Raw genomic sequence first — 16517 nt, 5'->3', positions numbered from 1 at the left:
AATTTTCATCCATCCATCCATCCATTTTCTGAGCCGCTTCTCCTCACTAGGGTCGCGGGCGCGCTGGAGCCTATCCCAGCTGTCATCAGGCAGGAGGCGGGGTACACCCTGAACTGGTTGCCAGCCAATCGCAGGGCACATACAAACAAACAACCATTCGCACTCACATTCACACCTACGGGCAATTTAGAGTCTTCAATTAACCTACCATGCATGTTTTTGGGATGTGGGAGGAAACCGGAGTGCCCGGAAAAAAAACCCACACAGGCACGGGGAGAACATGCAAACTTCACACAAGCAAGGCCGGATTTGAACTCGGGTCCTCAGAACTGTGAGGCAGATCTGCTAACCAGTCGTCCACCATTCCACCATAAAAAGATAGATTAAGATAAATAAAGATATAGATAAAGGTCCCTAAAGATATTATTATACTGTTGTTGTAGTGCAGAATTCCAATATAGGGGTCAACAGATGTTACTTACAATTGCTATAAATAGATTTTTCAGCTACTTATCTTTACATGGCACTATGTAACTAAGTACCAGTATTTCGTTGCTGGACTTGTTTTTCCTCATGTATCTTTACTTAGTTTTCTGACAACTTTTTACCTTTACTCCCTACATTTAAAAATAGACAACTGTACTTTCTACTCCTTTGTCAAAATACACTACTTTTTTCAACCTCTGTGGAAGACGTAAATAGGGAGATGTAAATTTTATTATAATTATAATTTGAGTTGTCATAAATTGGGTCCGACGTGAGAGTTTTCCTCAACTTATATTGCTTGTTTGGAAAAATCGACGCGTTTTCTTCTTCTTGCAGACTGGTTTGCTCAACATGTTTTTTCAGCATACGTCTCATCTGTTGTCTGCCTGTGCACATGTACTGAATAAGTTTCCCTTTACATTCACGGCTCTGCAAGATTGCTTTACGATCCACGAAGAGGGGAAAAAAACCACACCAAAAGAGTCCGATCGTGACACAAATGTCCTTTTAATAGGAAGCAGATCAGTCAGGCTCCATTCCAGTTCCGGAACAATCGATTATGATAGGAAACCAATTAGAAACATCGTCAGTAGAAAATAATCCTCTCATGCGAATTCTGTGTTCACACTACATTCATATTGGTTACAGATGACATATTCACAAGCCTGTTTGAAAAACAAACACGTGGGTGATTGGTTGTAACACGGCAAATAATACAGTTTTTGATAAACAAATGGCGAAAAGGAAAATGATCCAAAAAGGAGACGAGTGCTGGCACATTAAATTCCCGTCATGCATTTGTGTTTTCTATTCACAGGGGCGGTCATGTCATGTCTGCGTGCACGCATGCATGTGTGTCATCTGACATGGCCCTTTGTGCTTGAGCAGAGATTTTTGGTGGTTTACAGTTTATGGCATGACGCGGGTGCTGAAGCCCTCGGTTTATTTTTCTGTACAGATTGCAACTCGAAGTCATTCTTTGAATTGTTTTAAAAGCCCTGGCATAGATGACGACACAGAAAGACGATGTCACCACCGCACATGTGTGTGCATGTGTTTGTGTATGCAAAATTGGAAACGGACACCGATTATGGGTTAGAGATCAGGGTTTCCCAAACTTGGGATTCTTTATTTTATTGCTTATCAAGCAGGAAAATGGCTTTTTATCTGTTTATTGTGGTCCTTATTGCTGGTTTATGTACAGTAAATATAGATTTTTGCGATACGGTGTTAAACTGTTTTTCACCATTTCTGTTTTTCGTTTTTTTTTGGGCGTGGCTAAAATAGGGCCGCGTGACGCACTTCGGCTCGGGCATGAGTCGCCCCTCCGCCACTATACACCTGTAAGAACTTGAGCTTCTTTGATTGATCGCATCAGCAGTTATCAGGCACAATTATAATTACTAGCTACAGTTTGCCTACACCCTGGAAATGCATCTTCCCTTTGTTTAGTCCACTTTCGTGGCCGCTTTAGAGCGCCTTGTTGTCGGTGCACGGAAAAGCCCCTTGACAACCCGGTGGGATATATTCCAGCCAATGGGGGGCATTAAGCGCATCTATTTTTGCGGCTCAAACGTGTAGGGATTTGTAGTCATGAGAAAGATGCTAGACGAAGTATCATCCATTTTCCAGGTTGTTGTAGTGGTATCTGATTGACAGTTGGGTGTGGTTTCAGCGCAATCTGCGGACACGCCCGTAGAGTTTGAGAGCAAAGACCATAGCTTGATTTTTCAGGATTTTGAAGACTCATTTGAAATACTATTTTTTTTTTTTAAATAATTCAAAAAAACATTTTTATTATTATTTTTTTTCACTTTAGAGGGACTTTAAATGTTTGGGTTAAGGTTGTTTATTTTCCATTTTTTAAAAACCAAAGCTTTTGTACATCTTTACATTGTTTTGAGACGTCCCTATTCAAACAATTTATATATATATATATATATATATATATATATATATATATATATAATTTTTTTTAAATAATCCTGTCCTGTTGTTTCAGGTACCTCTGTTCAGCGACATTATTATTCAAGTTTAAATGTATTTAACTTACAGACTTTGTTTTCATAATTTAGGAGTTAATTTTATTTAAAAATATTTGTAGTTGCAATTTATAGTTGTTCTAATTTCGTTCTTTAGCTTAAAAAATAAATTTAGGGAAACCCTGTATACAGAAAACGACAAAGAACTCTTGCAGATGAATAACATGAATCATTATTGTATTGAGTAGAGACAACGTGTGATGAGCCAGCAGTGTTTGGTCACAGTCAATGACGTCATTGGACCACACAAAGGACGATGTGGACAACGGTGGCGGACGTCAGCCAACCTTTTTTTTTTTTTTTTTTCCAGTGAACATAAATGATTTAATCATAAACGCATGGCGGCGACTCCAATGGCTTCAATTCTTTCAAACAAAAATCAAATAAGAGCTCCGGTTTGTGCAAATTGGGTCCCCCTCAAGGGAAATAGTCGTTTAAGGACACAAACACATTTCTTCTTAAACATGTTTACACAAAAACAGATGGCAGTGAAAAGTAAAAATGATGGAGATGAGATTTGATATTACGCTTGGTTCTCGTGCGGACTGATTGACGGTGCATTCATATTGCTCACAATCTCAGAACCTCTTTTGTGCACATACAAACTTGACTGCACTGCACAGTGGGCATGTTTTTATGGCAGAGTAAGGGGTGGGGAGGGAGGGAGGTCTTGTAAGCCCTTTTCGAAGTACCGTGTTACCTTGACGTACGCGTTTAATTCGGCCCGTGATCACGCTTGTAACGCAAAACATTCTTGTCTCAAACTATCTACTATCCCCATTGAAATGAATGGAAATGCCATTAATCTGTTCCAGCCCCCCAAAAAACTTTGCACAAATAAGAAAAATAGCACTGTACAGTATTGTACCGTATAAAAACATACAGTAACAACATGATCAAATATAATTTAAATAAATCAACTGTTTTTTTCCCCCTCAATTGCTACATTTGTTTTCACTTTGGTTTCACCTTCATTCACTGATCTTAATCTTCTTCAACCTGAATTTAATCACAAATAGCATAATTGCCTGAATCATTTTGAATTTACTGTTACAATATCAATAAAAAAATCCCAATGTTGCATTTTTCTCTCATGTCTGTGTAGATTCGTATTAGCCAGGTCACGGGAATCTGCAAAGGTTGAATCGAGGCAACTTTTTGTTCCTTGAATGAGTTTTTTTTTTTTTTTCTGAGAACATATATGACTTAAGCAACAGTGCAATTAGGTTAACAATATGGTAGTACAATGTTCGTACTGCTTTGCCAAGTCCACTACAAATGCTCCTCGCTAATGTTTTTCTATCATTTCAAACAAAAGAAATCAGCCAAGCGACTGCTTGGATCTCGAAAAACTGCGAAATAGGGTAACTCGTAAGTCAAGGTACGACTGTACAGTTGATGTGCTCCGCGTTGTGTTTTACATCACATGATGGACTGCAACATGGACATGGAGTCAAATCCCAAAGGAAACTTGTGTTACATGAAACATCCTCACGCCGGGCGAATGTTGGAGGCGAGTGGTTGCCATGGTTACAGCGGGAGAATCACAGTTTCGGTAGGAGGGGCCAACATGCAGGACGTTAGTTAACGACGACACGGGACAGGTGAGGACGGACTTAGTGGACACTGATCTCAGGTCAGTGGTCAAAATATACCAGGGGTGTCCAAAGTGTGGCTTGCGGGCCATATTCAAATAAAATGAAACATTATTCATTATCCCCAAATTAAACAACCAAGTAAATCCTATATCTGCCTATTACTGAAAATATGTCTGTGAGCGAGATGTTCTTCCGAATTGTATGACATCACAATTCTGCTCATTTCCAGAATAACGCCCCCACACAGTTTCTCTGCCCATGATTTGGAAGTTAGGCTGGGTGAAGATTTACTACTTTCAAGAGACTACAGTGTCTGAAACACTATCAGGTCAAAGCCAAAAGGTAAGAAGAGCTTTTGTTGGACGCACAGATTAGCGTTCGCAGGTCACAGGTTGTATTTGGGGATGTATCGGCTGCATGCGCCACATGCACGGATCCGCACATTAGTTGTCAAACGTATGAAATTCATGAAGTGCTGCCTCCATGAGTGAAAATACCTTTTTTGGGCTTATAATGGCTGCCCCTTCCACAAGTAGAAACCACTTGCATTGTTCAGTGCCTTAGCTTCGTTATAGTAACGAATAGCGATGGCCGAGTACCGACACCAGGTATTGGTATCGTGCCGATAGTGGCCTTATTTCAAGGTCTCGCGTACTCGTGAAGGCTGCCTATACCGGCCACCGATACTAAAGGCAAATAAAAAGTCCTCCTCGCCAGTAGTTGGCACTACACTGCGGCAGTTTGACACATTGGTGAGTCATCATGTGCGTCAAAGAGTAAGAAAGGTCTTTGTTGACAATTATTTGTTACTGTGTACATTGACATTTTATGCATCAAAAGTACTAGTGCTATACACTAGTACTCAGGTATCAGTAAGCATTCACTCGTGAATACTTGCACTGGTATTATTTTTTTCTTTGCGTGTCGAAAAATGCCTATCACTGTTATAGCCAACCTTAAACACTGCTCTCTCAGGTTTGCATCTAGACTGGAGCCACTGGCGCCCATGTTTACATGAGTTTTGAAATTGATGACAATTTTTTTTTTATTTTATCTGGGATATTATATCGGGTAAAATCTATCCGACGTGAGTGATGGTGTGACTAATTTTAACGTTAGTGTTCTCTGGTTAAAGCTGTTTGTTTGTATTACATGTGATATGAACCTATGTGTCTGAAATAAAACTCTCACTTGCCTGATTTTCCTCTCTCTCTCTCTCTCTCTCTCTCTCTCTCTCTCTCTCTCAATCACTCACAGGTTGCTATGGGCAATTTCTATCCCTTTGAAGACTTTGATGTCTTTCATCCAATACAAAGAATTAAAACCATTTTTAAAAAAAGCCACAGGGCTGATATTTGGCCATGACGTTTTGAACAAGTTAACCTTTATAATGGCACCATGGCTCACTTTCCTTGTCATTAGGAATAAAAGTTAAACAACCCATTTCCCCCCCCACTATCCTGTAAACGTGCTGTCTTATAATACTTTTCCCGTGACTGCCACATTTCTCTAAACAGCAGCGTTTCAAATTCAGAAAAAATTGGTTTTAGGTGTAATTACACCCTATGATCAAAAACCAAGCCATTATTTTTTTCTGCAGAGCAATGCACATTAATGCCTACAATTTCCAAACGATATGATTTGTTGTTGTTGTTTGTTTGTTATTTATTATTTGGGCGAATTGGGATCGTTAGATGAGTTGTGTGTGTCTGTGTGTGTGCGCGTTTTAAATGACGCTATGATGACAAAGCATTCATTTTTTATGCACGTTTCTTCGTTATGTCCTTTTGGGTTACAACTAAAAACAAAGATTTATTTCATCAAAATACTTAGTATGCAGATATGATTATATTTTGTGTGTGAAATTGAACATTGCCTGCCAAAGTGTTATTTGAAATCCTGCAGCGTGCATTTTCCTGCGCGTGCAAGTGTGTGTGTGTGTGTGTGTGTGTGTGCAGGATTGTGTGTGCGTGTGTTGCTGGAGCGAAGATCAAAGGATTCCACACACGCTTGTTACTGCTTTGAATCTATTGGTCGGGATTGCTTCTTTTTTTAATTTCTGCCTTCTCATTTGTTGAGAGCCTTTCAGGGTGTTTCTCATCACTTTGGTGAGCTCATTTTCAAACTTAAAGCCATGGAGAGAAGATACACAGCAAAAGAGGCTCGTGCTCTACTGCAGGACGAGGAAGAGGAAGCTTTCCTATCCGAAATTTCTTCAGAGAACTCAGAGGACCTATTGGATGAAGAATTCTCCTTGGAACATTGAAACTCAGAGAAGTAGGATGATGATGAGGAGGAGGAGGAGAAGGAGGAGGACAACGGAAAGGAGCAGGAGGAGATGGGGGTCAGCACATGACGCTCTAAAAAAATGGGAAAATCCTGTGTTCTCCCACGAATGAGCTGTCCTTGCACTTTGTCCCCCCTCCCTCCCGACACCTGGCCCAACGCACTACGCGATTGCCAGGATCAGCAGCCCCGAGACGGCATTCAATCTTTTTTTTTTTTTTTTTTCAACAAGGACGTCATGCAGCGAATATTGCTCATGACAAACCTGCAAGGGCGGAGGTCAGTAACTGGCTGGACAAATATGGATGAGGAGGAGGTGCGAGGTTACCTGGGGCTGCTGATCCTGGCAGGCCCGTTCCAATCCAAGAACGAAGCACCACTGAGCCTGTGGGGGAAGGACACTGGACGGCCACTTTTCAGGACAACAATGTCCCATAAATGATTTTGTCAAATCAACCGCGCCCTGCAGTTTGATGACAAACTCTCCAGGCCATCGACGCCACAAGCTATCCCCAATCCTGGATGTATGGACCACATGGAACGAGCTGATACCCAAAATGTTTAACCCGGGGAGAGATGTCTGCGTGGATGAGCAGCTGGTCCCTTTGAGGGGGCGCTGCGCATTCAAGCAATACAGTGTTCCCTCGCCACTTCGCTGCACGTTTTGCGGCTTCAGTGCTTCGCGGGTTTTTCCAAAATATTCCCTGCATGCCAAACAAAGAGATGAGTTGACTCAGAGGCTTTGTACATGCCTGTACTGTACTGGCACTCATACAAGGCGCGTGATTGGTTCCCGGCACGACATCGATCAATGAGAGCACGAATGGATTTAACCCGTGAGCTGATTGGCTGCGCATCATCGCAGCCTCACCCAGCATCTTCCCTTGTTGTGTCTCGCCAGTCTCGCCCATGCCACCGAGCAAACAGGTCTGCGGATGCCGCAGTCAACATGGGACTGCACTTCATCCTAGAACACCTCGACGGCGCGGGGGCCTACGTGAGGATCCCGTTCGTGGACTTCAGCTCTGCGTTCAACACCATCATCCCCGAACTCCTCTCCTCCAAGCTTCTCCAGCAGAGACAAATTCCTTGTGCGTTTTTGACATACTGGGCAAATAGAGATGATTCTGATTCCGAGATGGCAGAAGATACATAAGTAACCTGTGTGTCCACGTTTTGACATTTTTATTTGGTGGTGAGCATTCTCATCTAATATAAATTATGTGCCTTGGCTCGATAAAGCTTTGGGAAACACTGTATTAGTGTGTGATGTGACATACAGTAAGTGATCATAATGTTAATACTAATAATATGTGGTCGGTATGGAAAGCTGTTTTAAGCATTTATTTTGGTCTAGTAGAACAACTGTGTCTTACTACTAACAAATTTTTTCCCACTTGTAGTGCCATTTTTGGCCTACTAGTATGCAATTCCTCGTGGACCCTACTAGTAGCACCAAAAAGGCCACTAGTAGTTTTGGCTCACTAGTAACATGTAGTTGAAGTACACTAGTGGAAGGTAGAAGTGCAAAAAAAACATTACTAGTAAGAGACAGTCATTTTATTAGTGCGCCCTAGTCATTGTACTAGCGTGCTGAATTGTCTTACTTGTGAGGAAAAAGACTAGTACACTAGTACATGGAACGTAAGCTGGATATCAAGGATGTCGAATAAATGCTCAAAAGGCTTCCCAAAGTTCGGTCATCTTTATGTTTCTCTGTTGATGGATAATGTTTGGACACCCCTGTTATGATACGAAGCTGATCTTAGATCTGTGCCTGAGCTCCACTTGACACGAAACGAGCAGACGTGGAGGAAGAATGCACGTACACACAGAGAAACTTAGCGTAGCGTAGCGACGCTCTCCTGAATATACAGGGAGGCAGAAGTGCAAAAGTGGTCATCCTCCAACTATTCACGTGTCTCGTCATTATTTCACATCTAAGTGTTGGCTGTAGAAAAGGTGAGATGCTAGTGTAATGTGTAGTTAACCTGAAACTAAGAGTCAAAATGTGTCCAAACGAAATAAACTTGTATAAAGATATTCTGCCTTGGATGTTGCCAAAATGTAGGCGAAGGAATTTACAGTGGAGTGTTTGCAGATGTGTGTGCTTGTGTACCGCACGTGGTGGACCCCCGCCCGCGTCCCTTCAGCTGCGGCCCTCCTCGGCCGAGCGCTGATCCGACTTGAGCTTGACGAATTCTTTGGCCACGTCGTCATTGTTGCGCTGCGACAGGATGCGCAGCACCGTCAGGCCCGTCTCATCCATGTGGACGCGGCGGCCCAGCGGCAGCCAGCAGGTGACGCTGCCCTTGTTGGCGATGTCCTTCACCTGCAGCACGGCCATGCCCACCGTGCGGTCCTCGCGGGCGAAACAGTAGTCCTTCACGCACACTTGCAGCTCGTAACTCTCTGGACCCACCTCGGTGCCCAGTGAGCTGGAAACGAGAAGAAAAACATCCATTATAATTAGGCCAGACCGATTAATTGGCCAGCCAATGTTTCTCTCTGTTGTAAAAACAAATACTAAAGGACAAAGTATTGAATTGCAAAATCGACACCCCGCCCAAAAATTTATAATTGCCTATAGATGCCAGAAGATGGTAGCAAAGCACTACTTTTCTATAAAACAGGGCTATGACTTGACTAAAGGAAGCTTTCTCCTCTTCAACATAGTTCCTTAGTACCAAGATGCCACAGGATGGCGCCAAAGCATTACAAAAAAATAAATAAATAAAACAAAAAAAAAATAAAAAATAGCAGTCCAAAACTGGGCTTCGGACTAAGCACAAGAACAGCATCGCTGTGAGTTTTTCAGCGAATAACGGAGGATACGTTAGAGAGATTGGATTCGCTATTCGCAAAGCTCTCCTAAGAAAAGAACAAGGCCATCCCACATTTTTTGCCATCAAGCAGAAACTCACTACTGGAAGCTCTCATTGAATTTAGGGGACCAGCTGTTGTTCTTGGATTTGGTTGCAAACTTCCTTTTCTTGTCACTGAGGTGAGGGCCAATGATGTAGACCTCCACGAAAGGACGGAAACCCTGCGCCCTCCATTTCAGGTCGTTAGCAGCGACCACTGGAGGAAGAACATCAATTACAGCAGGGCCACAATAGAGGAACGATTTTCATCTAAAAACACGACAAGCTGCTGTTTACCTTTGATGCTGATCTTGTGCTCGCCGTTAGGCTGAGGTAGAATGTCCACGTGCATGACCACTTCGCCAACTGCATCCACCCCCGATGCTGCAAAGACACAATCAGATGTCCTTTCAAGAGTCTTTCCATTTTAGGCAAAGTGTGGACAATTCACAACGACATTCAATTTCAGGGAATAGGGCAGTGGGGCATACGTTGCTCTGGCGCCGTGTCTTCATTTGCCGTGCAGCGGATCCCTTTGCCTCCATGGACTGAGAGGACACAGTTGAAGGCCAGACAAATGTTTGTTAGGGGGACAAGAAAATATTAAAGCAGCAAGGCAAATTTGTGTGTAAAGTGGTGTTTCCTATTCAGTTGCTTTTCCTCATGAGGGTCACGGGTGAGCTGGAGTCTATCTCAGCTATCATTGGGTGACACACGCACGCACGACTCATCGCCAGCCAATAGCAGGGCACAAATAGACAAACAACCATTCCCACATCACACCTTTGGACAATGTAGTCTTCGGTTAACCAAATGCATGCATTTTTTTTCAAATGTGGGATGTACCCGGAGAAAGCCCATACAAGCACGGCGAGAACATACAAAGTCCACAAGGGAGGGCCTGAGCTGAGATTCAAACCTGTAACTTCTCGGCTGTGAGGCAGACATGCCAAACACAAACAGTCTTGCCCTAAGTGTTTCCTATACACAGGAAATGCAAAAGTATCCTTGACTGAAAGAAAAATGTACTTTACTTTCATTTTCTGCTGTTATTAACCCATCTGTGAAAATCAGCACCAAGTGTCTTAAAGTGAAAGCAGCAGTGCTAATAGCTCACTAACATTACCTCATACACAGCATGGGAGTTATTCTTTTTAATCCCATAACCCTAATTAATTGCATTAACTGAAGCAGCGGTGCCCTTTGAACGTATAGTTATGTCATAGATGTGTGAGTGCAGTGTACAGTATCTGACTCTGTGTGTTGTACCCTGAGCATGCTGGGAAAGGACAAACTTCCTTATGAGTTTATCCGTGGCCTGTGTATACAGTGACAAGGCGTAACGCAGAGATGCAAGGTCTGGACTCTTCTCCAAGAAGGTTTTCTTCAGGCCCACGCCACCGGCATGGAAGTATTGCTGTGAAATAGAAAGAGAACATATTTTCAGCCTTTATGTTTTGGAACTATCTGTTAGTTGTACAAAGTACTGTACCTTAATGGTGTCTAATGCCAGCTCTATGACTGCACACTGTTTGGGAGTTAGAGCTTTGGCCTCTTCTCGGCCCATGTGCTCCTGCAGGAAGACAAGTGTTACAGCGCTTCAACTGTTGGCTGCTTTGTTGGACTCATCGTGTGCTCTGGATGTACTGTAACTTTATTACCTTGAGCTTTGACAGTTGGCCTAATTCCTTAGCAGCATTAAAGATCATCTGAGTGCCCTGGGAAGAAAAGGCAGACAAACGAGAGGTGAATTTACACTTAAAAACACAGAACATATTAAAGATGAATGAAGGAAGTTTTTTTTTTCCTCAGACAGCACACACTGTACACACATAGAGCAATGATAGCCTTCCAGTGCCAAGGGAACAGTAGGAGGGGGGTTCAACTGCCTTGCTTAAGGGTAACTCGATGTGAGTAAAGAGAGGAATAATGTGGGAATCTAACCCTTGACCACTTCGTCACAAGCATTTTTTTCCTATTCACTTATCTACGTGAAGCAGAAGGGATATAACTTTGGAAACAGAGTGCTGGGAGCTGTGTGTTGTCGTGGCATGCTGCTGCACCATTGGCCAGATTTTCACACTGTGCACTGTGCTGATCCTCATAGACGTTATATTCAGACAGAGTGTATGTGACAACAGTCTATAAATGTTAGCATGCTTAGTGACAGAAATGTGTAAAGTTTACTTACAATAACCTATTGGAAGAATAGAGGAGGTTTGGAATGATGGCGAGACAGTATGAAATTAGTTTTTGGAGATATACATGAGAAGGAAGTACAGTGGAACCTCTAAAGTAAAAGCAGCAAAAGTTGAACAACTTGGAGTTTAACCAAAATTGTCTGGAATATGTCTCAAATTCAGACAAAACCATAAACGTGTGACATCATGTAAGAAGTCAGCAAATCTTGTGACATAAAAAAAATCTCCCAAACGCATGTGGGAAAATGTGTTAGGGTCCGATGAAACCTCGGTTGAACTTTTGGGCCATAAATCCAAAGGTATGTTTGTCGCAAACACAACACTGCTCATTCCCAAAAAACACAATGCCTACAGTGAAGCACGGTGGTGGCAGCATTATATTTTGGGGCTGTTTCTCTTTCATCTGGAACTGGGGTTTTAGACAAGGTGGAGGGAATTATGAACAGTTCCAAATACCTGTCAAGTTAAGGCTTCTGCTAGAAAGCTAAACAATGTCATAAAAGCCTACTAGAACATCTCAACTTAATCAGAGGCACTCTAAATTGCGGCAGGTGTGTGCTGACTCTCATTTAAAATGAGTTTGAATTTAATTGGGTAATTTTGAACACAGCCACATCACAGTTATAAGAGGGTGTGCAGACCTCTGCAACCACATTATTCCCATTGTTTATTTGTACTTCCCCTCTTCAATTGAGTTGTACAGGGCATTATTCACAATGGTGGAAAAAGTTTCAAGATGATTTATCTGTCTCCTTTTTTATATCACAAAACCAGCCATTTGAACAGAGGTGTGTAGACTTTACATCTGCTTTATGTCATACAACACTAAATTCCAACAATATCTATAAAAACGGCACGAGATGACATCAACACTCTGCAAACCTTATGTTCCCTTTTTATTCGTGGCTAATGGAAGAAAATGTTTTGAAATGATAACCGCTTGGTTCCAATTCGTCACAGAGTGGATTGTGTTTGACTTCGGAAGTTGCGCTGTTGAGAAGGACAGAGGTGATGGATCACACACACCGTCTGGTCAGTAAGTGTTGGAAGCACAATGGTTTTCTCCATGGTGTTCATCACCAGTTTCCACAGCTCCTTCAGCACTCTCTTCAAAACGGTCTTCTCGCAGATTTTAGCAAACAGCGACAGGCTAAAGCGTAAAAGAACTTCCTGTTAGGATTTCAATGCCATGAAAAGATTCTCTGACAAAAGTTTTAAGTTTGACACCCAGTGCGACTCACTTGCTGTCCAGAAAGTCCATGATGGGTTGCAGAACATTGTCAGCTTCCTGAACTACGCTGCCATTGGCTGGCACAGTCTGACCCTTGACCTGGGCCAGGATATCCCCCATCTGTCTGACGTTGTCCTCAATTTGGGGCTGGAAACTGCAGCGAGCAAAGAACACATTGATATCAATCGATCATTTCCGCCACCTCCAGCTCTGCTTCCTGTAGTCTCTTCAGTGCCACTGTCTCTAATCCGTACATCATGGCTGGCCTCACCACTGTTTTATAAACTTTCCCCTTCATCCTAGCAGAGACTCTTCTGTCACATAACACACCTGACACCTTCCTACACCCGTTCCAACCTGCTTGGACCCGTTTCTTCACTTCATGACCACACTCACCATTGCTCTGGACGGTTGACCCCAAGTATTTAAAGTCCTCCACCCTTGCTATCTCTTCTCCCTGTAGTCTCACTCTTCCGCCACCACCCCTCTCATTCATGCACATATATTCTGTTTTACTTTGGCTAATCTTCATTCCTCTGCTTTCCAGTGCATGTCTCCATCTTTCTAACTGTCCCCCCCGCTTTCACTGCAGATCAGAATGTCATCTGCAAACATCATGGTCCACGGGGATTCCAGTCTAACCTCGTCTGTCAGCCTATCCATCACCACTGCAAACAGGAAGGGGCTCAGGGGTGCAGTCCCCCTGATGCAGTCCCACCTCCACCTTAAATTCGTCTGTCACACCTACAGCACACCTCACTGCTGTTCTGCTGCCCTCGACATGTCCTGTATTATTCTAACATACTTCTCTGCCACTCCAGACTTTCGCATGCAGTACCACAGTTCCTCTCTCACAGTTCCTCTCTTTCTCTAGATCTACAAAGACACAATGTAGCTCCTTCTGACCTTGTCTGTACTTTTCCATCAACATCCTCAAGGCAAATAATGCATCTGTGGTACTCTTTCTAGGAATGAAACCATACTGTTGCTCGCAAATACTCACTTCTGTCTAGCCTCCACTACTCTTGCCCATAACTTCATTGTGTGGCTCATCAACTTTATTTCTCTATAGTTCCCACAGCTCTGCACATCACCCTTGTTCTTGAAAAATGGGCACCAACACACTTTTCCTCCATTCCTCAGGCATCCTCTCCTAGATGCTTGCATACCTCCACAGGAAAGTCATCAGGACCAACTGCCTTTCCATTTTTCATCCTCTTTAATGCCTTTCTAACCTCCCCCTTACTAATCATTGCCACTTCCTGGTCCACCACACTTTCCTCTTCTACACTCCCTTCTCTCTCATTTTCCTCATTCATCAACTCCTCGAAGTATTCTTTCCATGTATCTAGCACACTACTGGCACCAGTCAACATATTTCCATCTCTATCCTTAATCACCCTAACCTGCTGCACATCCTTCCCATCACTATCCCTCTATCTGGCCAACCTATATAGATCCTTTTCTCCTTCTTTAGTATCAAACCTGGCATACATGTCATCATATGCCTCTTGCTTGGCCTTTGCCACCTCTACCTTTGCCCTATGTCGCATCTCAATGTATTCCTTTCGCCTCTCCTCGGTCCTCTCAGTGTCCCACTTCTTCTTAGCTAACCTTGTATGATTTCCTGTACTGTATGGTTCCACAACCAAGTCTCCTTCTCTCCTTTCCTGCCAGAAGATACACCAAGTACTCTCCTGCGTGCCTCTCTGATCACCTTGGCTGTAGTGGTCCAGTCTTCTGGAAGCTCCTCCTGTCCACCGAGAGCCTGTCTCACCTCTTCCCGAAAAGCTGCACAACACTCGCCCTGTCTCATCTTCCACCACATGGATCTCTGCTCTGTCTTCGTCTTCCTAAAATACCTCACCACCACCACAGTCATCTTACATACCACCATCCTATGCTGTCTAGCCACACTCTCCCCTACCACTACCTTACAGTCGGTAACCTCCTTCAGATTACATCGTCTGCACAAGATGTAATCCACCTGCGTGCTTCTACCTCCACTCTTGTAGGTCACCCTACGTTCCTGCCTCTTCTGGAAAAAAGTGTTCACTACAGCCATATCTATCCTTTTTGCAAAGTCTACCACCTCCAAGTTCCTTTCCTGGATGCCGTACTTACCCATCACTTGATTTCTAATTGCAAAAAAAATATTATACATGAGAAATTATATTAAGTCTTAATCTTTCATTTTTACATGTCATCTGTGAAGGTTGAAAATGTAACAAGCTCATTTTTGACAATATAAGGAGTAGAAAGTAAAAGATCTGTTTTCAAATGTAAGGAATAAAAGCAAAAAGTTAAATAAATACTCCAATCAAGTACAGACACCTGAAAATCAACGGAAGTGGAGTACTTTGTTACTTGCCACGACTGAGAATCAATGAGGCACACCAACCTGACAGCGAAGATGCGGCTGAGGTCGTCCATAACGCTGTTAAGTTTGTTTTGCAGTTCTTTCAGGAAGTCACTCGCCTCCACATTGAGCTGGAAAAATATGAACACAATTAATAAATAGACACTATTCCTATATTATCATCATTAAAGAATCAGATGATTATGTGAATCAGGCTGCTTCTCACATCTTTGCCTCCCATTGCCTCAAACATCTTCTCCAGCTGAACTCGGAGCTGCTGGATATTGTTGATGATGATACATGGCTGCGGATGAAAAACAGGGGAAAAAAATCATTCCACACACGTTTTGAGTTTCAAACTTATTTTCATCTGCCTGCTGCCAGCATTTGGCTGTAATCAGTCTACTGTAGTCGTCGCGAAAACAGTTGGCGAGGCAGGAAAAGTGGAGTTTTCACTAATTAAATCTTCCTCTGAGGCTCTGGTCGCTCTGGGAGTGCCGCCCGCTTTGCCTCAGTTTATACAACATTCAGCTAATTACACAACCTTAATTCACTTTGAAATACCGCAAAACTGGCCATGTCAATTACTCTCGGGGGGCGGGGTTCTGCTGAAAAGCAATGCAAAATTCTACATGGCTTCAAACTGTAACCGCCATAATCCATAATCAACTATCAATAAATAATGTTAAATAATACATGTCAATAAATCATCTGAGCAGCCTTATCATTAAAGGCAGAATTTATGATAAAACATTTTATTGGATCTCCCTAGAGCTGTGGTTCTCAAACCTTTTACACAAAGAACCACTTAAAAAAAATACTGTACTTCAATCTCCAACTACCACTGTCATGACCAATATTAACATTATTAGCGTAGTAGGCCTAAGTGTTCATCCAAAACGAGACAGATGTTTTATTCCTAAAAATTATTATGTAACATTATGCTCAGTTTGAACTGCACTTAAATATAGTATAATAAAAACAACTGTAGCTTCCTAATTTATAATTTAATTAAAATTCAATTTAATGCCTTGCACATAAAAGTTCAATAAAGGTAAACAGTTATTGAAGATTAAATGCAAATGTTTTGGACTAAAAAGTTAAATACAACTGAACTGTACTGAGGCAGTGATTCTTTTAGGTTCCACTGGTTTGACTGGACTGTTCAGGTGTACCTAATGTTGTGTCCAGTGAGTGTTAAGGGTTTGAATGGTTTCAGATTTTTTGTAGTCGACTCTAATGCCTAGATCAGACTAAAGGATATTGGCCTGATTAGGTATCACGGGCGATTTCTCAGATCAGGCCGGACATGTTTTATCGGGAACGACAAAACTTCTTGTAGTGTGAAATAATCCACAACCAACGATTTGGCCCTATGATAGCCTTACGACGCCAAAATGAAAAGTCTAGCGTGTTTGATTTTGGGATATCTTCCGTGCAGTGTGATATT

The 16517-nt window shown here is 42.5% G+C and overlaps 1 protein-coding gene across 1 annotated transcript in view; it reads right to left on the bottom strand.

Annotated features, from left to right (window-relative positions):
• Nucleotides 1–974: 974 nt before the first annotated feature.
• Nucleotides 975–16517, bottom strand: part of LOC133411241 (protein unc-13 homolog A-like) — a 39334-nt gene continuing 23791 nt past the window's right edge. The window contains exons 32-42 of the mRNA XM_061693324.1: nt 15294–15371; nt 15110–15198; nt 12719–12862; nt 12504–12627; nt 10938–10994; nt 10769–10849; nt 10546–10693; nt 9768–9824; nt 9574–9660; nt 9337–9493; nt 975–8850 (exon numbers count right to left, since the gene is read on the bottom strand). Of these exons, the coding sequence (XP_061549308.1) occupies nt 8562–8850; nt 9337–9493; nt 9574–9660; nt 9768–9824; nt 10546–10693; nt 10769–10849; nt 10938–10994; nt 12504–12627; nt 12719–12862; nt 15110–15198; nt 15294–15371 (1311 nt within the window). The 3' untranslated portion in view covers nt 975–8561. The remainder of the gene's footprint in view (nt 8851–9336; nt 9494–9573; nt 9661–9767; nt 9825–10545; nt 10694–10768; nt 10850–10937; nt 10995–12503; nt 12628–12718; nt 12863–15109; nt 15199–15293; nt 15372–16517) is intronic.

The sequence above is a fragment of the Phycodurus eques genome, chromosome 13 (assembly GCF_024500275.1).
Source record: "Phycodurus eques isolate BA_2022a chromosome 13, UOR_Pequ_1.1, whole genome shotgun sequence".
Taxonomy (NCBI): Eukaryota; Metazoa; Chordata; class Actinopteri; order Syngnathiformes; family Syngnathidae; genus Phycodurus; species Phycodurus eques.
The sequence above is the reverse complement of the archived record's forward strand: the minus strand, read 5'-3'. Positions and strand labels throughout refer to the sequence as shown.